Source organism: Bufo bufo, chromosome 7, assembly GCF_905171765.1.
Source record: "Bufo bufo chromosome 7, aBufBuf1.1, whole genome shotgun sequence".
Classification (NCBI taxonomy): Eukaryota; Metazoa; Chordata; class Amphibia; order Anura; family Bufonidae; genus Bufo; species Bufo bufo.
In genome coordinates this window covers 120,076,156-120,103,339 of record NC_053395.1, presented here as the reverse complement: position 1 = coordinate 120,103,339, position 27,184 = coordinate 120,076,156, and the positions used below count along the sequence as shown (strand labels likewise).

The 27,184-nt window shown below is 42.4% G+C and overlaps 1 protein-coding gene across 1 annotated transcript in view; it reads right to left on the bottom strand.

The window, feature by feature from the left end:
• The window catches only part of TRPM2 (transient receptor potential cation channel subfamily M member 2), a 1,766,051-nt gene that overhangs the window by 804,510 nt on the left and 934,357 nt on the right, over positions 1–27,184 (bottom strand). Inside the window, exon 12 of the mRNA XM_040441475.1 lies at positions 4,966–5,137. Within this exon, the coding sequence (XP_040297409.1) occupies positions 4,966–5,137 (172 nt within the window). The remainder of the gene's footprint in view (positions 1–4,965; positions 5,138–27,184) is intronic.

Sequence of the window (27,184 nt, the reverse complement as noted above, 5' to 3'; positions counted from 1 at the left end):
AGATCACTTTTGAGGGGCATGGCGAGTTCATAGAAGATTTTTATTTTTTTTTGTCACAAGTTAGCGGAAATTTATTTATTTATTTATTTTTCTTACAAAGTCTTATATTCCACTAACTTGTGACAAAAAATAAAATCTCACATGAACTCACCATACCCCTCACGGAATCCAAATGCGTAAATTTTTTTAGACATTTATATTCCAGACTTCTTCTCACGCTTTAGGGCCCCTAAAATGCCAGGGCAGTATAAATACCCCACAAGTGACCCCATTTCGGAAAGAAGACACCCCAAGGTATTTCGTGAGGGGTGGGGCGAGTTCATGTAAAAAAAAAAAAATTGGCACAAGTTTGTGGAATATGAGACTTTGTAAGAGAAAAAAATAAATAAAAAAAAAACATTTTCCGCTAACTTGTGCCAAAAAAAATATATTCTAGGAACTCGCCATGCCCCTCACGGAATACCTTGGGGTGTCTTCTTTCCAAAATGGGGTCACTTGTGGAGTATTTATACTGCCCTGGCACTTTAGGGGACCTAAAGCGTGAGAAGTAGTTTGGAATCCAAATGCGTAAAAAATGCCCTGTGAAATCGTAAAGATTCTCATTGGAATTTGGGCCCCTTTGCGCACCTAGGCTTCAAAAAAGTGTCACACATGTGGTATCTCCGTACTCAAGAGAAGTAGGGCAATGTGTTTTGGGGTGTATTTTTACATATACCCATGCTGGGTGAGAGGAATATCTCAGTAAATTGACATCTTTGTATAAAAAAAAAAAGGGAAAAATTGTCTTTTGCCTAGATATTTCTCTCACCCAGTATGGGTATATGTAAAAATACACCCCAAAACACATTGCCCTACTTCTCCTGAGTACGGCAATACCACATGTGTGACACTTTTTTGCAGCCTGGGTGGGCAAAGGGGCCCATATTCCAAAGAGCACCTTTCGGATTTCACAGGTCATTTACCTACTTACCACACATTAGGGCCCCTGGAAAATGCCAGGGCAGTATAACTACCCAACAAGTGACCCCATTTTGGAAAGGAGACACCCCAAGGTATTCCAAGTTAGTGGAAAATGCTGATTTTTTTTTTTTCTTACAAAGTCTCATATTCCACTAACTTGTGACAAAAAATAAAAACTTCCATGAACTCACTATGCCCATCAGCGAATACCTTGGGGTGTCTTCTTTCCAAAATGGGGTCACTTGTGGGGTAGTTATACTGCCCTGGCATTCTAGGGGCCCAAATGTGTGGTAAGGAGTTTGAAATCAAATTCTGTAAAAAATGACCCGTGAAATCCGAAAGGTGCTCTTTGGAATATGGGCCCCTTTGCCCACCTAGGCTGCAAAAAAGTGTCACACATGTGGTATCTCCGCATTCAGGAGAAGTTGTGGAATGTGTTTTGGGGTGTCATTTTACATATATCCATGCTGGGTGAGAGAAATATCTTGGCAAAAGACAACTTTGTATAAAAAAATGGTAAAAGTTGTCTTTTGCCAAGATATTTCTCTCACCCAGCATGGGAATATGTAAAATGACACCCCAAAACACATTCCCCAACTTCTCCTGAATACGGAGATACCACATGTGTGACACTTTTTTGCAGCCTAGGTGGGCAAAGGGGCCCATATTCCAAAGAGCACCTTTCGGATTTCACAGGTCATTTTTTACAGAATTTGATTTCAAACTCCTTACCACACATTTGGGCCCCTAGAATGCCAGGGCAGTATAACTACCCCACAAGTGACCCCATTTTGGAAAGAAGACACCCCAACGTATTCGCTGATGGGCATAGTGAGTTCATGGAAGTTTTTATTTTTTGTCACAAGTTAGTGAAATATGAGACTTTGTAAGAAAAAAAAAAAAAAAAAAAAAATCAGCATTTTCCACTAACTTGTGACAAAAAATATAAAATTCTAGGAACTCGCCATGCCCCTCATGGAATACCTTGGGGTGTCTCCTTTCCAAAATGGGGTCACTTGTGGGGTAGTTATACTGCCCTGGCATTTTCCAGGGGCCCTAATGTGTGGTAAGTAGGTAAATGACCTGTGAAATCCGAAAGGTGCTCTTTGGAATATGGGCCCCTTTGCCCACCTAGGCTGCAAAAAAGTGTCACACATGTGGTATCGCCGTATTCAGGAGAAGTTGGGGAATGTGTTTTGGGGTGTCATTTTACATATACCCATGCTGGGTGAGAGAAATATCTTGGCAAAAGACAACTTTTACCATTTTTTTATACAAAGTTGGCATTTGACCAAGATATTTCTCTCACCCAGCATGGGTATATGTAAAATGACACCCCAAAACACATTCCCCAACTTCTCCTGAGTACGGCGATACCAGATGTGTGACACTTTTTTTGCAGCCTAGATGCGCAAAGGTGCCCAAATTCCTTTTAGGAGGGCATTTTTAGACATTTGGATACCAGACTTCTTCTCACGCTTTGGGGCCCCTAGAATGCCAGGGCAGTATAAATACCCCACATGTGACCCCATTTTGGAAAGAAGACACCCCAAGGTATTCAATGAGGGGCATGGCGAGTTCATAGAATTTTTTTTTTTTTGGCACAAGTTAGCGGAAATTGATATATTTTTTTTTTTTCTCACAAAGTCTCCCTTTCCGCTAACTTGGGACAAAAATTTCAATCTTTCATGGACTCAATATGCCCCTCACGGAATACCTGGGGGTGTCTTCTTTCCGAAATGGGGTCACATGTGGGGTATTTATACTGCCCTGGCATTTTAGGGGCCCTAAAGCGTGAGAAGAAGTCTGGAATATAAATGTCTAAAAAATTTTACGCATTTGGATTCCGTGAGGGGTATGGTGAGTTCATGTGAGATTTAATTTTTTGACACAAGTTAGTGGAATATGAGACTTTGTAAGAAAAAAAAAATAATTTCCGCTAACTTGGGCCAAAAAAATGTCTGAATGGAGCCTTACAGAGGGGTGATCAATGACAGGGGGGTGATCAATGACAGGGGGGGTGATCAATGACAGGGGGGGTGATCAATGACAGGGGGGGTGATCAATGACAGGGGGTGATCAGGGAGTCTATATGGGGTGATCACCCCCCTGTCATTGATCACCCCTATAAGGCTCCATTCAGATGTCCGTATGTGTTTTGCGGATCCGATCCATGTATCCGTGGATCCGTAAAAATCATACGGACATCTGAATGCAGCCTGACAGGGGGGGGTGATCAATGACAGGGGCGGTGATCAATGACAGGGGGGTGATCAGGGAGTCTATATGGGGTGATCACCCCCCCTGTAAGGCTCCAGGGAGACGCCTGTATGTGTTTTGCGGATCCAAACCATCTATCAGTGGATCCGTAAAAATCATGCGGACGTCTGAATGGAACTTTACAGGGGTGTGATCAATGACAGGGGGGTGATGAGGGAGTCTATATGGGGTGATCACCACAGTCATTGATCACGCCCCTGTAAGGCTCCATTCAGATGTCCGTATGCGTTTTGCGGATCCGATCCATCTATCAGTGGATCCGTAAAAATCATGCGGACGTCTGAATGGAGCTATACAGGGGTGTGATCAATGACAGGGGGGTGATGAGGGAGTCTATATGGGGTGATCACCACAGTCATTGATCACGCCCCTTTAAGGCTCCATTCAGACGTCCGTGTGCGTTTTGCGGATCCGATCCATCTATCAGTGGATCCGTAAAAATCATGCGGACGTCTGAATGGAGCTTTACAGGGGTGTGATCAATGACAGGGGGGTAATTAATGACAGGGGGGTGATCAGGGAGTCTATATGGGGTGATCAGGGGTGATCAGGGGCTAATAAGGGGTTAATAAGTGACGGGGGGGGGTGTAGTGTAGTGTAGTGGTGCTTGGTGCTACTTTACTGAGCTACCTGTGTCCTCTGGTGGTCGATCCAAACAAAGGGGACCACCAGAGGACCAGGTAGCAGGTATATTAGACGCTGTTATCATAACAGCGTCTAATATACCTGTTAGGGGTTAAAAAAATCACATCTCCAGCCTGCCAGCGAACGATCGCCGCTGGCAGGCTGGAGATCAACTCTCTTACCTTCCGTTCCTGTGAGCGCGCGCGCCTGTGTGCGCGCGTTCACAGGAAATCTCGGCTCACGCGAGATGACGCCAATCGGCGTTAGTGTGACCTGGGAGCGCCGCAGAGATGACGCCTTTCGGCGTTAGTGTGACGGTAAGTGGTTAAAGCAGCAAAAAGTGAAGCAACTGCAGTGTGCATATGACTATAGTATAGCTCTGTAACATAATAGGACACATATTTCTATGGGCCCTTGTAAGCCTCTGATTTCATACAGAAGGCATACAAAGTTTTTGTGTCCTAATGAACCCAATAAAATAAAGTTAATGTGGCATGATGCCATATTACAGAGATACTCTCCTCTTCAAGAATTGCTTTTAGTGGAAAATACCTCCAGCATACATTGCAGCAAGGAGCACCATATGTGGGCATAGGGTTTTTTATTTTGCGCTTTAGTTACAGAGCTTTAGAGATCTGGCACACTGTTTCACTGTGTGCATAAGCCCTTTTGCATATGATTTTTATGTTCAACGGGCACATTTAAGTTTTGGTCCATGCTAAACGTTATGTCTTGTGTTTCACACTAGATCTGTCTTTAAATATAGAACATCAGCTGCAGTAGGTTAAAATATTTGTCCCACCAACATTCTTCACATTTCAGGCTTTGATTAATTGAAAGTAGAAAGAAAAAAAAGTAGGGCCTCAGAATGTCATATCATTTGTATGATGTACAACAATATTATTACAATTATGCAGACATGTTTTAACTTCAGTATTAGACATTGAATATACATCATGGACAAGTACTGTAAGTTATCTACTAGGCATTTTATTTATTTATACCTGTACATTCTTTGTTATCTTCAGTCATAGAAAAATTTGCTTAGAATACACATTTATTGTCAATTATTATAACAACCCATCATTATACATCCAATACCGTCTATGTAGGAAGGGATCTGGCCGAACAAGGTCATATAAGAATGGTAGACAACTCCACGGAATATCCAGTCAACTCTTATCTCATTGTGGATTAATATAGCTTGTTTTGCTACTCCAAAAGAAACAACCCACACAGCCAGGAGGAAGAGGAAAAAGAAGACATCTTTCATCTGTGAAAAGTAAATTGTAGTGCACATTATTTCCATGCCTACAACAATATTTGGTGTATGAGGTAAGGAAGCTATCTACAGTAATGTATATTGATTACAGTAGAAAAGGCTACAAAAAATGTACACAGTGGGGGAGATTAAACAGTCAAAAAGCATAAGAATTCCAAAAGGGGTGTTGCTTAAAGTGCAACAATGTGTGCCACAATTACACCAAAATTTAGTAGCAAAATTAAGTCAACTGTAAGCCATCTAATAGGCAGTATAATGTTTTGCCTAGGTTAAAGTGTCTAAATATTATAATAACAGATTACCACATTTTTATAGAACCAAAGACACTTCTGGAGAAATAGGGACAACTGGACAGCGATATTTTCTTTTGAATCCAAATGTAAGAGAGAGAATTTAAGGAGAATCTGTCTGTACTATTTTTAGCTGTTTATATGATATACTGTATGTGACATATATGATGTAGCTCTGCTATAATCATTTCTAAATATGCCTTTATGTCCAATTCAATGTTTTCTATCCCCCCCAAAAAACAAGTTTTTACAAATATGCAATTAGTTTATCAGTGCTGGAACCCATCATGCACTTTAGCAGTGAGCCCTGTTCCTCCAATCCTTCTCTTCGCTCCACTTCCCAGCTGCCGCTCTAAATCTCACGAAGGCTCGTGTTCACCTTCTGTGTTTACCTGCGCGGTCTGTAATCTTCTGCTGACAGTGGCTTCATTAGCTCATTAACTTCATTAACTCAGGCCCTTCAAAGAGGCCACCAGATTTGTCAGTAGTGAAAACTGTGGCATGAATGATGTAATCCCCCTGATAGTTATGTTAGAGCAGACTCTCACGCTGATGCAACAAAAAATATCAAAAGAACAGATTATTAATTTTTGTGGCCTCCCTATAGCTTTTGGGGACCCATACAGAAGAGGTCCCATAAAGGAGGAGGGTGAGGAGCTATCACTGGAGGAGGAGAGGTCAGTGGAGGAGGAAGAGCAGGAGGCCAATGATGATGACAATACCGACAACAATGACCAATCATCTCAGGGGAAGGGCAGATCCAGAATGAACTGGGTCCTCAGGCACACTGGTCAAAATGGCAAGGTGTATGCTCTCTTGCTTACATGATGACAGCCATATCATTCACATGAAGCAGTCTGATGATTACTGGATAGCCATGCTTTTATACCCTCACTATCAAAGCAAAATGGGGGACTCTCGCTATTAAAGCAAATCTTTTTTCACTTGCCAAAAAGTGAGGTCAAATTAATGTATTACCAGGAAACACCATGTATGCAGCTTGCCACAGCTTTCAGTATGCAGACGCCTGCCGCCCGCATGTCTGACCCGGAGGCATCTCTCCACCCTTCCAAGTAACACCAGCAGCAGAAGCCACAGCAGTAGCAACCACAGCTGCCAGCTCAGCATCTTCAACATTATAGAGCAATTTTCTCATGTACCGCACCAGGTTGATGCAAATCAGCAAAAGAAGCAGTACCACCTCAACACCCAGGTTCAGTCCTACCTGGACTCTGGCCTTTCTTCGGTGCATATTGTATTAGCTGACCCCATGGACTTCTGGGCAAGCTTGTCTTGTCAAGCCTATAGTGTCATCTCAGAGATGGTATAAAGCGTGGCAAGGGGTATCGTGACCAAACAGCCCAAGTTGTCCTCCACCAGTGTACAAAACATTTTTTTTTTTAAATGAGTGAAATGTGGATTTGTGAGAACTCCAGGTAACACTGAATAGATGGTGTCCAATCATTTCTCTTCCACTGTCTGCCTGCCTACCATCATATTCTGTACTATGGCTGCTGCTGCCACCATCCTGCCACTGATGCTAATGCTACAAAAAGAAAACAGTTTGAAATCCATATGTCAAGACCCCCCACTCTAATGCTATAGGCAGCACCCTTTCCTCAGAAAAATTATTGTCAGAAGCTCACTGTCCTCTCCAACAACAGCAGGAACATGCCACTGCAACCAAACAAAATATAAGATCTGTCCATACATAGTAGCCACTGACAAGATATGGATTGCCAATAAACAACAGGAATACAAAGTCCAAGATACATTCACCTGCACCACGCCAAATATGATTTACTTGATTGTCTGAGCCAAATGTCCTACTCAGATGCTCTATGTGAAACTATAGCTTAGAGCAAGAATAAACTCTCATTGCCTAATAATAAAAGAAAAAAAAAATCTATCTGTATAAAAAAAAAATTGGAGCCATGACCACAACATCACAGTCATGAAAGATCAGGAATGAATGTGTCACATGGATTTACAGTTGTGTTCAAAATTACTCAACCCCCAATGCTGTAAAGGGTTTTAGGGAATTTAGTGTACATTTGTAATTGTGTTCAGAATGAAATCTTACAAGGACTTTTTAAAGAACCAAATGCAACTACAGTAGGTGATCGCGAGATTGTGCATAAAACTGGGTTTGCATCGGCGATATTGACCCTCTGTGAGCCCTGTCGTGTGAGACAGCACCGAGCTGTGTCGCTCATTCATTTTTTTTTTCCCTCTGGATTCCTGCCTAAATCACTTTCACCGCTAGGTGTCATGCACGCTTTGTTTTCTATTTGTCGTCACACTACAGTACTACTGTGGCTGCAGAAGAGTGTGTCAATTTCTTGGGCATATGAACAAGTAAAACTGCTGGTGGTCCAGCGGCAGCGTGTCAGCCTTGTAACACCTAGTGTCTAGGGTTCGATTCCCCTGTTAACTTTTTTTTTTTTTTGTGTGTCTTTACTTAATAGAGTTCACTCCTGTATATTCGAGTACAGTCTGTACAGTACCTATACTCCTGCAGCCCTCACTATTATGGAAAAAATCTTTGCAAAATCACTGGAAATCTCCTCTGCTTGCGCAAATGTGCCGAGGGACTCTTCCTACACCTACAGTATGTTTCTACTTTTCTATTTAGAATAGTGATGTCTTTGTTATTGTCAACAATACTATCTGTATTTTTTCCCCACCCATAGATCAGAGCAGCGTGGAACTACAAGTCCAAGTGGGGTGGATTAGCGCAGTGGTTGGGGGCGCCAGGCTGTGTAGGTGGCACCTTATCTAGAACAAGAAGCCGGCAGCAGTGAGAGGAATAAAATGGGATTATATGGAGAAGGGATGATGCTGTCATCTCCTCTCTCCCATAGGTACAGGGAGATGGGGATTAGGCGGAGGAGACGTGGGATTCTGGAAGGTGTTTGATTTGTGTTAACTTCCAGAAAAAGGTTAATTAGATCATTTCCCTGCATAGCTGCAAAGCTGGAGATTAGTGTGGCATACTGCTTTTATTAATATATGAACAAGCGGTGCTGGCAGTCCTAATGTGAGCTGCATTATCACAATGTGACAAACATGCCATGGTGCTGGCTGATTATGGTCATAGAATTGAAAATTCACAAGTAAGAGCTCATTGTCTCAGTGTCTGCAAGTGAGGAATCACGTAGCTCATTTGCATAACAATGCCGTATTTAACACCTCCGTCTTAGATATGTGAAGTGGACTGCTTAATGCTTTGGGGGAGGGGGGGGGGGTTAAATAATTTACAATGCAAATTGTAATATAGCACATGGAGCCTGGGGGGGGGGGTAATGTACTCACCTAAGTATTATTCACCTTTAGGCTTTATTCACACAGTGCATGCTGCAGACATGCGTCTAGCACGCAGAGCTGTCTTTTACTGGCTTGGGGATGTTTAAAGTGTTGCATGCATCCCAATGCTGGCATCCCATTTATTTCTACTGAGACACACAGCCGCTATATCCCAATATGTCATGCGTGCGGGTCCCAGAATGCATGCAGGGTGCGTTCAGGGACCTGCACCAGCATGTCATATTGGGATAAAGTGGTTGTGTGTCTCAGTAGGAATAAATATGATACCAGCATTGTATAATAATAGTATAATTTTGTATTCTCCCAAAAAAAGCCAATAAAAGCTACATTTTAAAGATACCTATACCTTTGAGTATTTGTGTGTGTTTTTTTTTATTTATGTTTAATGTGTACAGTTTTATTTTGTATTCTCCACAAAAAGCTAATAACATACAGTATTGTAATGTTGAATTACAATAGAATGATACTTGTGCTGTAGGCATACTCTGCCAGTTGGGGTTTGGAGCTAGTTTACAGGCACCCCCCATGGTGCCAATTCTCCTCCCTCCTCTCAAGGTTGCAATGTGAATAGAGTGGGGGGGAGGGGAACTGTAATTTAAGCTTGCTGATGGAGCCAGAGCTGTGAGAAAAAGGAAAACAAATTCTGTTACAGTACTGTAGGCAGGCCACAACTGTAGCACTGAAAGGTGTCCCTCTCACCCACACCATCCAACAGCACAGAAAAATGGTACAGTACTGTACAGTACAGATCAGTGCACAATATTCTACTTTACTGAAGTTCAAACAAACACAAAAGGCACTAGTTTTTTTTCACATGTAATGTATAGTTTATTTCTGCAGTGTTCACAGCACATTAACTACTGTACAGTACAGGAATTCATTAACTTTACATATTGGTTGCTGCACCATTCCTCTCAATCACCACCGGGAAAACTTTCTTTATGTGGTCAATTGTGTCACAGCAGATTTTAACGGTCATAATGTCTCTCCAAAACTTTAGAATTCCATCAATCAGCTCTGCCTTGTTTGTCGGTTTGTGTACCCTTTTGAGGTACCCCTTCAGATGTGCCCACACCATCTCAATGGGGTTCATATCCGGCGATCTGTAAACACAGTGAACATACAGTACTATAGTTAAGTATCCCTTGCTACTGTACTGTACACAGTACTGTATGTTTTTTGTACAGTATGTAATTCTGATCAATAAGTATTTGTAATAAATATTGGTTAAATAATTAAAACTGGAAAATGAAACACAGAGACTAAATGTTCAAAATGTCATAACAAATGTACTAAAACAAATGTGAAAATTATGTAAAAAAAAATTACTGTAGAAAATAAAATCTTACTCTGGGGGTGTCCGCAACCAGTTAACCCCATTACTGGCCATAAATGGTGCAGCACAAGAATGTTTCGGATCATTATCCATTATTACACGGCATCCGTCTGGGTATACTTGCTTTAAGTATGGAATCAGCGCGTTGGTGACTATATGTTCTTTGAAAAATGCAGTGTCCATAATACCTGTGAGAACAGAAGATGCACAACATTAAAGCAATCAAATAAAAACACTAAGGTAGTTGTACAGCGATCAGGCTGTGGCAGCTGTACAGTACTGTACCTTCAAATAGCACCTATAATAATAATATTGACACATTGATGCGTGAGGATGATGAACGGACTGCTGCACAAATACAGAGGTTGCTGCTGTCTGAACATGGGATTAGCGTTTGTAAAGGACTTGTTCTCAAAGTCCGTCGGGCTTTAGGTTGGCAGTGGCGTGGAGCTAAGTATGAATAGTTTAATATTTATTATAACTAATGTATAATCTGTTACCCCACTTACTGTTCTGTGCAGTAGATATTTACTAGTGATTTTAAAAAATATGACAATCACTCATCCGTATTTACTGTACTGTAGATTTTAAAAAATATGACAATCACTCATCCGTATTTACTGTACTGTACATTGTTACCATAGGTTTTCACCTATGACGAGAGAAATCAATAAGCAGAAACGGGTGGCGCACGCCAAGCTCTGGTTGGAAACAGGCGAAAATTTCCATCATATGCTTTTCACCGATGAATCCACAATTTCTCTTTTGAGATTCAATACAATGGCTTTCCACAAAAAAGGACACCTGTCTAATAAGCCGCAGCCAAAACATCCCATTAAAATCCATGTGTGGGGTGGCATCTCAAAGTTTGGACCTGGACCATTGGTGCTATTTGAAGGTACAGTACTGTACAGCTGCCACAGCCTGATCGCTGTACAACTACCTTAGTGTTTTTATTTGATTGCTTTAATGTTGTGCATCTTCTGTTCTCACAGGTATTATGGACACTGCATTTTTCAAAGAACATATAGTCACCAACGCGCTGATTCCATACTTAAAGCAAGTATACCCAGACGGATGCCGTGTAATAATGGATAATGATCCGAAACATTCTTGTGCTGCACCATTTATGGCCAGTAATGGGGTTAACTGGTTGCGGACACCCCCAGAGTAAGATTTTATTTTCTACAGTAATTTTTTTTTACATAATTTTCACATTTGTTTTAGTACATTTGTTATGACATTTTGAACATTTAGTCTCTGTGTTTCATTTTCCAGTTTTAATTATTTAACCAATATTTATTACAAATACTTATTGATCAGAATTACATACTGTACAAAAAACATACAGTACTGTGTACAGTACAGTAGCAAGGGATACTTAACTATAGTACTGTATGTTCACTGTGTTTACAGATCGCCGGATATGAACCCCATTGAGATGGTGTGGGCACATCTGAAGGGGTACCTCAAAAGGGTACACAAACCGACAAACAAGGCAGAGCTGATTGATGGAATTCTAAAGTTTTGGAGAGACATTATGACCGTTAAAATCTGCTGTGACACAATTGACCACATAAAGAAAGTTTTCCCGGTGGTGATTGAGAGGAATGGTGCAGCAACCAATATGTAAAGTTAATGAATTCCTGTACTGTTCAGTAGTTAATGTGCTGTGAACACTGCAGAAATAAACTATACATTACATGTGAAAAAAAACTAGTGCCTTTTGTGTTTGTTTGAACTTCAGTAAAGTAGAATATTGTGCACTGATCTGTACTGTACAGTACTGTACCATTTTTCTGTGCTGTTGGATGGTGTGGGTGAGAGGGACACCTTTCAGTGCTACAGTTGTGGCCTGCCTACAGTACTGTAACAGAATTTGTTTTCCTTTTTCTCACAGCTCTGGCTCCATCAGCAAGCTTAAATTACAGTTCCCCTCCCCCCCACTCTATTCACATTGCAACCTTGAGAGGAGGGAGGAGAATTGGCACCATGGGGGGTGCCTGTAAACTAGCTCCAAACCCCAACTGGCAGAGTATGCCTACAGCACAAGTATCATTCTATTGTAATTCAACATTACAATACTGTATGTTATTAGCTTTTTGTGGAGAATACAAAATAAAACTGTACACATTAAACATAAATAAAAAAAAACACACACAAATACTCAAAGGTACAGGTATCTTTAAAATGTAGCTTTTATTGGCTTTTTTTGGGAGAATACAAAATTATACTATTATTATACAATGCTGGTATCATATTTATTCCTACTGAGACACACAACCACTTTATCCCAATATGACATGCTGGTGCAGGTCCCTGAACGCACCCTGCATGCATTCTGGGACCCGCACGCATGACATATTGGGATATAGCGGCTGTGTGTCTCAGTAGAAATAAATGGGATGCCAGCATTGGGATGCATGCAACACTTTAAACATCCCCAAGCCAGTAAAAGACAGCTCTGCGTGCTAGACGCATGTCTGCAGCATGCACTGTGTGAATAAAGCCTAAAGGTGAATAATACTTAGGTGAGTACATTAACCCCCCCCAGGCTCCATGTGCTATATTACAATTTGCATTGTAAATTATTTAACCCCCCCCCCCCCAAAGCATTAAGCAGTCCACTTCACATATCTAAGACGGAGGTGTTAAATACGGCATTGTTATGCAAATGAGCTACGTGATTCCTCACTTGCAGACACTGAGACAATGAGCTCTTACTTGTGAATTTTCAATTCTATGACCATAATCAGCCAGCACCATGGCATGTTTGTCACATTGTGATAATGCAGCTCACATTAGGACTGCCAGCACCGCTTGTTCATATATTAATAAAAGCAGTATGCCACACTAATCTCCAGCTTTGCAGCTATGCAGGGAAATGATCTAATTAACCTTTTTCTGGAAGTTAACACAAATCAAACACCTTCCAGAATCCCACGTCTCCTCCGCCTAATCCCCATCTCCCTGTACCTATGGGAGAGAGGAGATGACAGCATCATCCCTTCTCCATATAATCCCATTTTATTCCTCTCACTGCTGCCGGCTTCTTGTTCTAGATAAGGTGCCACCTACACAGCCTGGCGCCCCCAACCACTGCGCTAATCCACCCCACTTGGACTTGTAGTTCCACGCTGCTCTGATCTATGGGTGGGGAAAAAATACAGATAGTATTGTTGACAATAACAAAGACATCACTATTCTAAATAGAAAAGTAGAAACATACTGTAGGTGTAGGAAGAGTCCCTCGGCACATTTGCGCAAGCAGAGGAGATTTCCAGTGATTTTGCAAAGATTTTTTCCATAATAGTGAGGGCTGCAGGAGTATAGGTACTGTACAGACTGTACTCGAATATACAGGAGTGAACTCTATTAAGTAAAGACACACAAAAAAAAAAAAAAAAAAGTTAACAGGGGAATCGAACCCTAGACACTAGGTGTTACAAGGCTGACACGCAGCCGCTGGACCACCAGCAGATTTGCTTAAAGAAGGGCATACAGTATATGTAAAGCAGTAAATTTGATTTTCACCAATCGATCACAGTTTAGTCCTGTAGTATTACTGCAACTGATTGGTGCCACTGTATCAGGTAAAGCGGAATTGAACAGTAGTTGTCCCTGTACTGACTGCACCCATCCCTCAGACACTGCCATCATAATGTGAGAGAAGATGTACCAAATGACTCCACCAACCCCCCCCCCAAAATACCAGGAAGAGTCCCTCGGCACATTTGCGCAAGCAGAGGAGATTTCCAGTGATTTTGCAAAGATTTTTTCCATAATAGTGAGTCCTGTAGTATCCCTCAGACACTGCCATCATAATGCATAATGCAATAATACATCAGTATGTATGTCCCGCTCAGGCTGATTTGGCTGGGATCGAACCGGGGTCTCAGAGGAGGACTGAACAAAAGCCGACATGGGCACAATGGTTTTTGTCCAGCGCCACCCCGTGGTCACATGTAGCAACAACAGTTTGAGAATGCATCGCAAGCCCATTGCGGATGGTCTCGGGGACAGGCAGCGCGACAAGTACAAGCTGCAGCGCCGAGCACCAGCGTGATGGGCTCGCGATAGAAATACAATATCGAAAATACCTACTGTAAAATGACATCAATTGTTTTTGTAATACAGTATTAAATGTTTTTTTTTTGTGATTTCTTCATTGACACAATTATTCAACCCCTTAAAGACTACCACTCTTAAGAACAGAGGTTCATTCAAGTGTTTTCGATCAGGTATTGAAAATACCTGTGGATGTCAAGGAGCAGCAATCAAGCATAATAAGCACCAATTAAGCAGATTTAAAAGGACTCTGATACTGAGCTCCTTCTAGACATTTACTGGTGTGTTTACAAGCATGGTGAAGTCAAGAGAATGGTCCAGGAAGACAGGAGAAGAGGTGATTTCTCTTCACAGGAAGGGCAATGGCTATAAGAAGATTGCAAAGATGTTAAACATACCAAGAGACACCATAGGAAGCATCATTTGCAAATTCAAGGCATAGGGCACGGTTGAAACGCTACCTGGTCGTGGCAGAAAGAAGATGCTAACTTCGACTGCTGTGCGCTACCTGAAGCGCAAAGTGGAGAAAAGTCCCTTCACTTTACCTCCAACACCAGGTTATCTTATACTTCCTCAAGATGTGCTTAGAGATTTACATTATGGTTATACATGTTTTAGTGAGGCCGTTGCCTTGCTGTTCACCAGCAGGATAAAATGTCCCCGTAAACCAAGTGACCTATACACGTACACATTTATATATGATCAAGGTATGTTCACACAATGATCCACAAGTGCCTAAATATATGGATGTTATGTTATATTATCCTTGCTTCATGTCATGACTCTTGTCCGTTTAATTGCATTGTCCATACTGCTTAGACATGTCTGGGGGATGTGCCTATCCTCCCTGGCTCTGTAATAGTCCAATCTTTATGTCTTGATACTATGTTGTAAGGCCACTTTTGTAAGAATTACCTGCTTCTTTTCAATAAAAAGAAAATTGACAAAGTGGAGAAAAGTCCCCGTGTGACTGCTGAGGAACTGAAAAAAGATTTGTCAGATGTGGGTACTGAAGTTTCAGCTCAGACTATAAGGCGCACACTGCGTAATGAAGGCCTCCATGCCAGAACTCCCAGGCGCACCCCCTTGCTGTCTCCAAAGAATAAGAAGAGTCGACTGCAGTATGCCAAAAGTCATGTGGACAAACCACAAAAGTTTTGGGATAGTGTTCTGTGGACTGATGAAACAAAATTAGAACTGTTTGGGCCCATGGATCAACGCTATGTTTGGAGGAGGAAGAACAAGGCCTATGAAGAAAAGAACACCTTGCCTACTGTGAAGCATGGTGGGGGGTCAATCATGCTTTGGGGCTGCTTTGCTTCTACAGGTACAGGGAAGCTTCAGCGTGTGCAAGGTACCATGAATTCTCTTCAGTACCAGGAGATATTGGATGAAAATGTGATGCAGTCTGTCACAAACCTGAGGCTTGGGAGACGTTGGACCTTTCAACAGGACAATAATCCCAAGCATACCTCCAAGTCCACTAGAGCATGGTTGCAGATTAAAGGCTGGAACATTTTGAAGTGGCCATCGCAGTCACCAGACTTAAATCCGATTGAGAACCTCTGGTGGGACTTAAAGAAAGCCGTTGCAGCGCGCAAGCCTAAGAATGTGACTGAACTGGAGGCTTTTGCCCATGAAGAATGGGCGAAGATACCCGTAGATCGCTGCAAGACACTTGTGTCAAGCTATGCTTCACGTTTAAAAGCTGTTATAACTGGAAAAGGATGTTGTACTAAGTACTAAGATTGAATGTCACTTGGGGGTTGAATAAAACTGATAATGATGTGAGCACAGAAAAGACATTTGTGGTTATTTCATTATAAATGTTATGTTATATTTGTCTGACTTACAAGTGCCTCTTTGATTTAATTGTAAACAAGATGACTGAAATGATCAAAATCAATGTCAAACTGGCCAAAACACTCAATTTCAGTGGGGGTTGAATAATTTTGAACACAACTGTATGTCATTCTACATCTCTCAAGGCATATTCCCCTCAGACCTCTTGGATTCATTATTTTCATGGATTAGATTTGTAACAGATGACAATAAAACTTTAACACTCCAAAAGTGCCTTCACATTTGGCATATTTTGTGGCAGAAAATTAAGCGACGGAAAATTAGTTCAATTCACCTTAACACTTTCTGGAGGTTTTTTCGTTTTTGTGTTTTCATTTTTCTTCCCTATCTTCCTTGAGCCATAACTTTATATTTATATAATTTAGATTTCCATTCACATAGCTGTATGAGGGCTTATTTTTTGCGGGACAAGTTCTACTTTCTACTGCCACCATTAATTACGGCATACAATGTAGTGGGAAGCGGTAAAAAAAATTCCAAATGGGATGGAATTGTCAAAAAAAAAATATATTGTTTTACAGGTTTTGTTCCTATGGTGTTTTTTTGCAGAAAAACTGACCCATGTCCTTCATTTTCTTGGTAAGTACGATTACAACGATACCCCATATGTATAGGTTTTGTATGTATAAATAGTGTAAAAATAAATTTAAACTTAAAAAAATATATATTATTTTACATCACCATATTCTGACCCCTATAACTTTTTTATACTTATGTCTACTGAGCTGTATAGGTGCTCATTTTTGTGTGACAATGTGTCTTTTTATTGATACCATTTTGGAGTGTGTGTGACTTTTTGATCACATTTTATTGCATTTTTTGAGTAAGAGAAGCAATAAAAAAATGGCAAATCGGCTATTTTGACACTTTTTTTCCGTTACGCTGCTATATTTTAATAGTACGGGCATCTTTGGTTGCAGTTATACCCATAATGTTTAAATTTATTGCTATTTAAGTACGGTATTATTTTTTATTATACGGAAAGGGGGGTGATTTAAACATATATTTTTTATATATATTTTCTTACATTTCTTTCTATTTTTTTGTAATGATTTTGAAGCTAATATATGAGCCTATAAATTCAGTTTTTTTATTTTTCATTTTGTACAATGAGGGATTTATAAAATGACTTTTAGAGATGAGCGAATCGAAGCTCACGAAGTGGAATTCGATCTGAATTTCAGGAAAAATTTGATTCGCACCAAAGCCAAATTTCCTCACGCTTCATGGTAACGAATCACATTTTTTCCTAAAATGGCTGCTGCACATGTGAGGACATGGAGAAAGGAACTCTGGGAAGGTGGGATCACCCATAATGCCATGCATGCAGCCAATCAGCAGCCAGCCAGCCCTTTGATGTCACAGCCCTATTAATAGTGGCAGTCATTTTAGATTCTGCCATTTACCAGTGTACTTAGTGCAGGAAGAGATGTCTGCAGGTATTAGGGACAGTGATAGGAAAGACTTGTTTGTGGTGAAAAAATAATTTATAAGTGCAGGAAAAGGATAGGGAGGAATCGTTCCACAGCATTTGTGTAGAACAGGGTTCAGTAGGGGTGGTTACAGACTGGATAATAGGAAGAATCATATTACACCTTGGTGCACTGACTGGGGATCCAAATTGCAATTATATAGCTCTGTCATTCCAGCAAACCGTTTTTGTTATTAAGGTGCAAGTGCTGTTTCTACAGTATGTCTTATTTGCCCTTGTGCAGTGCAGTTATATGTTAAGCCCTTTTTGCCGTGCATTAGTGGCAAAAGAAAAATATATTTGCCCTTGTGCAGTGCAGTGATATATTCTACAGCCCTGTTTGCCATGTATTAGTGGACAAATAAAAATATATTCGCGGTTCAGCGTTGCACTTATCTGTTGAAAATCCTTCTGTGTTGTGTCAAAGTAGAAAAAATTAGGGCCTAATTGCCGTTCAGCTGTGCAGTGATACATTCTACAGCCCTGTTTGTCGTATATTAGTGGCAAAATAAAAAAAATATTCTCCGTCTAGCGTTGCACTTATCTGTTTTAAAGCCTTTTGTGTATTGTAAAAGTAAAAAAAAAATTAGGGCCTAATTGCCGTTCAGCTGTGCAGTGATATATTCTATAGTCCTGTTTGCCGTGTATTAGTGGCGAAATAAAAAATATATTCGCCGTTCAGCGTTGCACTTATCTGTTGAAAAGCCTTTGGTGTAGTGTAAAAGTGGAAATAAATTAGGACCGATTTGCCTTTCAGCGTTGCAGTTACAGTTGCAAGAAAAAGTATGTGAACCCTTTGAAATTATATGGATTTCTGCACAAATTGGTCATAAAATGTGATCTGATTTTCATCTGTCACAAAAATAGACAATCACAGTCTGCTTAAACTAATAACACACAAATAATTAAATGTTATCATGTTTTTATTGAACACACCATGTAAACATTGACAGTGCAGGTGGAAAAAGTATGTGAACCCTTGGATTTAATAACTGGTTGAACCTCCTTTGGGAGCAATAACTTCAACCAAATGTTTCCTGTAGTTGCAGATCAGACGTGCACAACGGTCAGGAGTAATTCTTGACCATTCCTCTTTACAGAACTGTTTCAGTTCAGCAATATTTTTGGGATGTCTGGTGTGAGACGCTTTCTTGAGGTCATGCCACAGCATCTCAATCGGGTTGAGGTCAGGACTCTGACTGGACCACTCCAGAAGGCGTATTTTCTTCTGTTTAAGCCATTCTGTTGTTGATTTACTTCTATTCTTTGGGTCATTGTCCTTTTGCAACACCCATCTTCTGTTGAGCTTAAGCTGGTGGACAGATGGCCTTTATGTCACGAGTTGGAGATCCCAGGAGAGACCACCGCGTCGTCAAGCAATAAACAAACGGAAATCAGGTACAGACACACAAGAGTTTATTGCACAAACAAAAAACCAGGGAAGGCAGCACAGACAAAACATGAGCTCTATGTACCGTCAGCACAGTGGGAGAAAACCCCCACTGTCTAGTAATACTCCAGAGGGGCGTGACTAAGCAACTCCTGGTATTCACTAGAGCCCTAGATGGTAGGGTTAGGCTTTGCAGCAGGAAGTTGCCAGGGTCCACTCTGGAGCGTGAACTAGACAGTGACAGCCGGAACGAATGGACAACAGGTACCAAAAGGTACCGACGGCACATAGGCATACATAACATAGACAGGCAAATACAAAACAGGGACACTAATAGCACAAGCAGGAGAACATAGCAAGGAAACAGGAGTGACAATGAGCAGAGAAGGACTAGCTCCACCAGTGGTATACTGCGTGGCCTTGCGCATAGCATTCTGCAGCTAGGCGCGCTGCAGCAAGGGCTTGCTGAACAAAGACATATGAATACACACAAGGTAACTAAAAATACAAGCAGGAGTTCACGCAAGGGAGCAAGAGTGGCAATGAGCAGAGAAGGACTTGCTCCACCAGTAGTAAACTGCATGGCCTTGCGCATACCACTCTGCTGCAAAGAAAGGTGCAGCAAGGGCTTGCTGAACAGAGACATATAAATACACACAAGGTAACTAAAACATAACTGGCCGAACAGATAACAGAAAGACAGGAAAGAGGACGTCAATGAACAAGTAGGAAACCCACAGAGCACAGACAGACAGACACGGATCCCATGGGTCAGCAGCATGGGAGAGTGAGTACAAACAAGAGCAGGACAAGACAACACACACCAGGAGAGCTGACCCAGAACTGAGGAAACCTCAGCCTTATATACAGGTTCCATGGGTGCAGCAGAGAGGCCACACCCATGGAGCAGACAGAGAGGATTAACTCCTAATAGACACACAGAGGAGTTAACCCATAAAGAACCACAAATGACACACAGGAACGGAGCTGCGAGAGCATAGACAGAAGGTCACAGCCAGAGGTAATGACTATGACACTTTAGTTCTCCTGCAAAATGTCTTGATATACTTGGAAATTAATTTTTCCTTTGATGATAGCAATCCGTCCAGGCCCTGATGCAGCAAAGCAGCCCCAAACCATGATGCCCCCACCACCATACTCCACAGTTGGGATGAGGTTTTGATGTTGGTGTGCTGTGCCTCTTTTTCTCCACACATAGTGTTGTGTGTTTCTTCCAAACAACTCAACTTTGGTTTCATCTGTCCACAGAATATTTTGCCAGTACTGCTGTGGAACATCCAGGTGCTCTTGTGCAAACTGTAAACGTGCAGCAGAGTTTTTTTTGGACAGCAGTGGCTTCCTCTGTGGTATCCTCCCATGAAATCCATTCAGATTTAGTGTTTTATTTATCGTAGATTCGCTAACAGGAATGTTAGCATATGCCAGAGACTTTTGTAAGTCTTTAGCTGACACTCTAGGATTTTTCTTCACCTCATTGAGCAGTCTGTGCTGTGCTCTTGCAGTCATCTTTACAGGATGGCCACTCCTAGGGAGAGTAGCAGCAGTGCTGAACTTTCTCCATTTATAGACAATTTGTCTTACTGTGGACTGATGAACAGCAAGGCTTTTGGAGATACTTTTATAACCCTTTCCAGCTTTATGCAAGTCAACAATTTTTAATCATAGGTCTCCTGAGAGCTCTTTTGTGCGAGGCATCATTCACATCAGGCAATGCTTCTTGTGAAAAGCAAACCCAGAACTGGTGTGTGTTTTTTATAGGGCAGGGCAGCTGTAACCAACACCTCCAATCTCATCTCATTGATTGGACTCCAGTTGACACCTCACTCCAATTAGCTCTTGGAGATGTCATTAGTCTAGGGGTTCACATACTTTTTCCACTGGCACTGTGAATATTTACATGGTGTGTTCAATAAAAACATGGTAACATTTAAATCTTTGTGTGTTATTAGTTTAAGCAGACTGTGATTGTCTATTGTTGTGACTTAGATGAAGATCAGATCACATTTTATGACCAATTTGTGCAGAAATCCATATAATTCCAAAGGGTTCACATACTTTTTCTTGCAACTGTATATGTGGTGAAGGCCTTTTTGCAGTTTGGACCGAATTATGTAGTGGGGGAAATTGATGGGCGATTGTAGACTTTGTTCTATATGAACAGAATTCCATTATCCTTTCATTGGTGAAATTTTTTATTTCAAAAATGTTTTTTTCGGGAAAATTGATGGGTGATTGTACACCTCCTTTTGCTGTATGGACCAAATTATGTAGTAGTGATATTTTTTACAGCGGCTGTGAGACCTGCACATATTAAGGCTTATTTATGAAGATTTTCGGGTGTTGCCTGTGACAACCAGTTACCTTCCAGCTGTGATTGTGTAGCCTGCACTGTAGGAATGAGCTGGAGTTGGCGTGTTTGCTGGACTGTCCTCGAGTTATCAGCCATAACCCCATACATTTCATGATCAATATGCATTACCATCGTGGTCACCCCGACACTGGTCATCAATCCATTCTTGTTGATGAAGCACTTATTTTTTCAGTTTTTCTTTTAAATCTTGTGGTTTTGCCCCTTCTGTGTTGTATTTTATGTGTGTTAGGCTACATTCACACGACCGTGGCATTTTTGCGGTCCGCAAACTGAGGGTCTGCAAAAAAAAGGAAGCCGTCCGTGTGCCTTCCGCAATTTGCGGAACGGAACGGCGGCCCATTGTAGACATGCCTATTCTTGTCGGCAAAACGGACAAGAATAGGACATGCTATATTTTTTTTGCGAGGCCTTGGAACGGAGCAACGGATACAGACAGCACACGGAGTGCTGTCCGCATCTTTTGCGGCCCCATTGAAGTGAATGGGTCCGCACCCGAGCCGCAAAAACTGTGCCTCGGATGCGGACCTGAAAAACGGTGGTGTGCATGAGGCCTTAATGTCCTGTTTGTTAAATAAAGGTTTCTTTTTTCTCCCCCGTTCAAAAAAACCCAAAGAATTGGCTTGTGATTTGGTACACAAAAACAGAAGTGGGTACAAAAACACAGAAGACATGCAAATATTCTGTTCACGTGTAATCTCTGTTTTAGATCCACTCCTGTTTTTTTGGGGCATTTGCAATACTGATGGATTACTGATCAAATACTGACCAAGTGAAGGCGATGCTCAACAGACAGAATCAGTTTTTTGTGGGTTATTGTTTTGACGGATCAAAGGAAGGGCAAAATAATCAGTGACGTCAACACAAACTTACTGCTGACACCCTTTCCACTCTGTCAGGGGGGCTCTACTTGCATAAGCGTTTAATGGAACACGTTCGGTAGACATCTATGTAGAATCAGCTGAAGACAGTGTAAAAGGAGTGCACTTCTTGGCACTAAAATTGACTCATACTTGAGTTATTAGGTCAGTTTTGGCCCCGTGACTGCCCAAATAAGTGAAGTGTGCAGTGATTCTAAGAGTGACGCCTGTCATTGGCATATCATACGGACTCACAGTATTATTTCACTACCCAAGCAGACTCCCTATGTGTGTTACTGCAAGGCACAGTGTTCTACACAACTATAAAGGCTCTCTGCAGCCAGGAAATAGCAGTTTTTTTACGTAATTCACCGCGAATATGTTCGGATCAAACCAAATTTTTCTCTAATGACTATTACTGTGAATTGCTCATTTCTTATGTAGGCCTGCCATCTGATGACCAAATTAAGAATTGCAGTATGAATACTATCAGCCTCGTCAGCGAAGCTGACAGTTTTTAGAGCAACTACGGACAGCCCCATTGGCCGCAAGGGGTGTCGGTAGAAATCCCGGAAGCAAAAAGCTTTCGGGTTTTTGCGCATTTAGATGCCGTGATCTCACTTGATCACTGCATCTAAAGTCTTTGATTACCGCGATCTGCATTATTGCTCGCCACGGTAATGTCACGGCTGAGGATGGGGAATACCCTCAGCTGTGCAGTATCAGGAGATGGAAGGTCGCTACTTGGCCAGTAACACAGAATTAGGGAGCAGGTCACCTCCTAGAGCTTACCTAATCTGACCCTGACTCCTAGCTGCATGAACCGCCCTTGAAGGTAGGAGGGCTCATGCTCAGGAACCTTGGATCCCTTCTGACCCTCCGACGATCCCTGTACTAGGAGCTAAGTAGACAGCCCGTTCCTCCTGGACACGGAGTAACAGGAGTCTAAAATGGCCAAGCTATAAAGAAAGGGGAACATAAACAGACATATGGCAATGACAGGTAAGTGAGACAAGTACCACACTTACCTGCCACAGACACACAACCTGGAACCCACGTGCAAGTGCTGCTATCCACAACCAACATAAAGGACACAGCACACAACAGACATCACACGGGAACCCAGTAAACCATATGCTGCAATAACAGATAAACCATAAACTAACACCAGACATAACGTTTATGACAACCAGGGTGTCACGGATGGTGTACAGGAAACAAGACAATACCATATAAACAATGTCTCTCTGGATCCACAACTAAGGAACAAAGGGAGACCCCTGCAATAGACCTGCCGCTCTCCCTCACTGCTCAGCCTATGCGAACACCCCAAAGGTGGATGGCCGCATATCCACGTTCCTCGGCTATCTATTACCTGAAGACCCTACAATAGTGAAGGGACACGACCACCGGCTCCCTACACTGACACGGAGGGAGTCAGGGTCACCTGGATCCAGAAAAGACAAAATCATAAATACATAAACAGCACTTATCTTGCAGACGAATGACGACTGACGACTGGGAACAGGGAACAGGGAACTGGGAGCTGGGAGCTGGGAACAGCATGCGCACACACTCCAGGAAGTTGTATCAGCCGCACACTACTGCATTATGGGGAGGAACTTAAAGGGTAGCGATCAGTCTAACTGCATGACAGCTGAGATAGACTAACGAGATGAGAAACTAAACCAAAACAAAGAAATTCAAGGAGGAGGATCTGAGAAGCTCCTGTGAGCGCTTCTCAGCTGTCTGGCTGTGACAGTACCCCTCCCTCTAGGAGTGGACTCCGGACACTCAGGGCCCACCTTCTCAGGATGGGACCTATGGAAAGCCCTGATGAGACGAGAGGCCTTAATGTCCGTCACTGGGACCCACATCCTCTCCTCAGGACCATAACCCTCCCAATGAACGAGGTACTGGAGGGAACCGCGGACAAGACGAGAATCCACAATCCTAGAGACCTGAAATTCAAGATTTCCATCAACCATAATCGGAGGAGGAGGCAAAGACGAGGGTACAATAGGTTAAACATAAGGTTTCAATAAGGACTTATGAAAAACATTATGGATCTTCCAAGTCTGAGGAAGATCAAGACGGTAGGCAACAGGATTGATGACAGACAGGATCTTGTAAGGCCCAATAAACCTAGGACCCAACTTCCAGGAGGGAACCTTCAATTTGATATTCTTGGTAGACAACCACACCAGATCACCAACATTCAGGTCCGGACCAGGCACACGTCTCTTATCCGCCACACGCTTATATCTCTCACTCATGCTCTTTAGATTATCCTGAATCTTTTGCCAAATAGATGACAAAGACGAGGAGAATCTGTCCTCATCAGGCAAACCAGAAGAGCCCTCTCCCGAGAAAGTCCCAAACTGCGGATGGAACCCATATGCACCAAAAAATGGTGACTTATCAGAGGACTCCTGACGACGGTTATTTAAAGCAAACTCAGCAAGGGACAAAAAAGAACACCAATCCTCCTGATTCTCCGCCACAAAACAGCGCAGATATGTCTCCAGATTCTGATTGACGCGCTCTGTCTGGCCATTCGACTGCGGATGGAAAGCAGAAGAGAATGACAACCGAACCCCCAAGCGAGAACAGAAAGCCTTCCAGAATCTGAAAACAAACTGCGTGCCTCTATCAGAGACTATGTCTGAAGGAATCCCATGCAATTTGACAATGTGGTCAATAAATGCCAGCGTCTTAGCATTGGGTAAACCAGGAAAAGGGATAAAATGCACCATTTTGCTAAAACGGTCCACCACCACCAGAATCACAGACTTCCCCGAGGAACGAGGCAAGTCCGTTATGAAGTCCATGGACAGATGTGTCCAAGGACGGGAAGGAATGGGCAAAGGAAGGAGAGGACCTGATGGCCGTGAATGAGGGACCTTGGCACGAGCGCAAGTCTCGCAAGCTGCCACAAAACCCTCAACCGACTTACGAAGCGCAGGCCACCAGAATCTCAGAGCGATGAGATCCAGCGTGGCTCTTGCCCCCGGGTGCCCAGCAAGGACCGTGTCGTGGTGTTCTTTAAAAATCTTGTGTCTCAAAGCGAGAGGCACAAACAACCTCCCAGGAGGACAAAGATCAGGAGCTTCTGACTGGGCTGCCTGCACCTCTGCCTCCAATTCAGGAAAAAGAGCAGAGACCACCACACCTTCAGCCAAAATGGGACCCGGGTCTTCAAAATTCCCACCTCCCGGAAAACAACGTGACAGGGCATCTGCCTTCACATTCTTAACCCCAGGGCGGAACGTAACAACAAAATTAAACCTTGAAAAGAACAAAGACCATCTGGCCTGTCTCGGGTTCAGACGCTTGGCTGACTCCAAGTAGGCCAGATTTTTATGGTCAGTAAACACGGTAATAGGGTGTCTGGCTCCCTCTAGCCAATGGCGCCATTCCTCAAAAGCCAACTTGATGGCCAACAATTCCCTATCTCCCACATCATAATTTCTCTCTGCGGAGGAGAGTTTCTTTGAGAAAAAGGCACACGGTTGCCATTTGGCAGGAGAGGAACCCTGAGACAAGACCGCACCCACCCCTACCTCAGAAGCATCAACCTCAACTATGAAGGGTAACGAAATATCAGGTTGTACTAGGATGGGAGCGGAAGCAAAACTCTCCTTGATATTAGAAAAGGCCTTACGCGCCTCTACCGACCAGGAAGAAAAATCTACCCCCTTTCTGGTCATATCAGTGAGTGGTTTAACAACAGAGGAATAATTCAAAATAAATTTCCTGTAATAATTGGCAAAGCCCAAAAAACGCATCAGCGCCTTCTGATTCTCAGGAAGCTCCCACTCAAGCACAGCGCGGACCTTCTCGGGGTCCATGCGAAAACCAGAAGCGGAGACAAGAAACCCCAGAAATTGGATTTCTGGAACCGCAAACACACATTTTTCCAGTTTCGCGTATAATTTATTCTCCCGCAGGATGAGCAAGACCTGACGTAAGTGTTCCTTATGAGTCTTGAAATCAGGAGAAAAAATCAAAATGTCATCCAAATACACTAATACAAATTTTCCCATTAAATGATAAAAAATGCTGTTGACGAAATGCTGAAAAACGGCTGGGGCATTCATCAAACCAAAAGGCATAACCAAATTCTCAAAATGGCCCTCAGGGGTATTGAAAGCCGTCTTCCATTCGTCTCCTTCTCTGACCCTAACCAGGTTGTATGCCCCTCTTAGGTCTAATTTGCAAAAGACTTTAGCCCCAACAACCTGGTTAAACAGGTCCGGGATCAGAGGAAGCGGATAAGGATCACGAATAGTGATACTGTTCAGCTCCCTGAAATCCAGACAAGGTCTTAAAGAACCATCTTTTTTCTTAACAAAGAAAAAACCAGCGGCAACAGGTGACTTCGAGGGTCGTATGTGTCCTTTTCTCAGACTCTCAGAGATATAAGCCCGCATAGCGACCCTCTCAGGTTGGGAGAGATTGTATAAACGAGATTTAGGCAGCTTGGCGCCTGGGATGAGATTAATAGGGCAATCATACTCCCTGTGCGGAGGCAAACCCTGAACTCCACTCTCAGAGAAGACATCCAAAAATTCAGAGAGGAAAGGTGGTACAGTCTTAGTAGAAACCTCAGAAACAGATGTTATGAGGCAATTCTCTCTGCAAAAGTTACTCCAACCATTTATTTGCCTCGCTTGCCAATCAATGGTGGGGTTATGTTTAGTGAGCCAGGGTAGCCCCAACACTAGAGGAGTAGGCAAACCGCTAAGGACGAAACATGACACATCCTCAACATGAGCATCACTCACAATTAAACGGATATTGTGAACTATGCCCTTTAATGATTTCTGAGAAAGTGGAGCTGAATCAATAGCAAAAACAGGAATATCCTTTCCCAAAGTGCATACCTGGAAACCATGAGTTATTGCAAATTGATTATCAATGAGGTTGACAGCTGCTCCACTATCCACAAAAATCTCTCAAAAAATGCTCTTGCTCTCTAGCGCCACCCTAGCAGGCAGGACAAAACGGGAACTACAAGCAAACGGAAAACCTTCAATTTCCG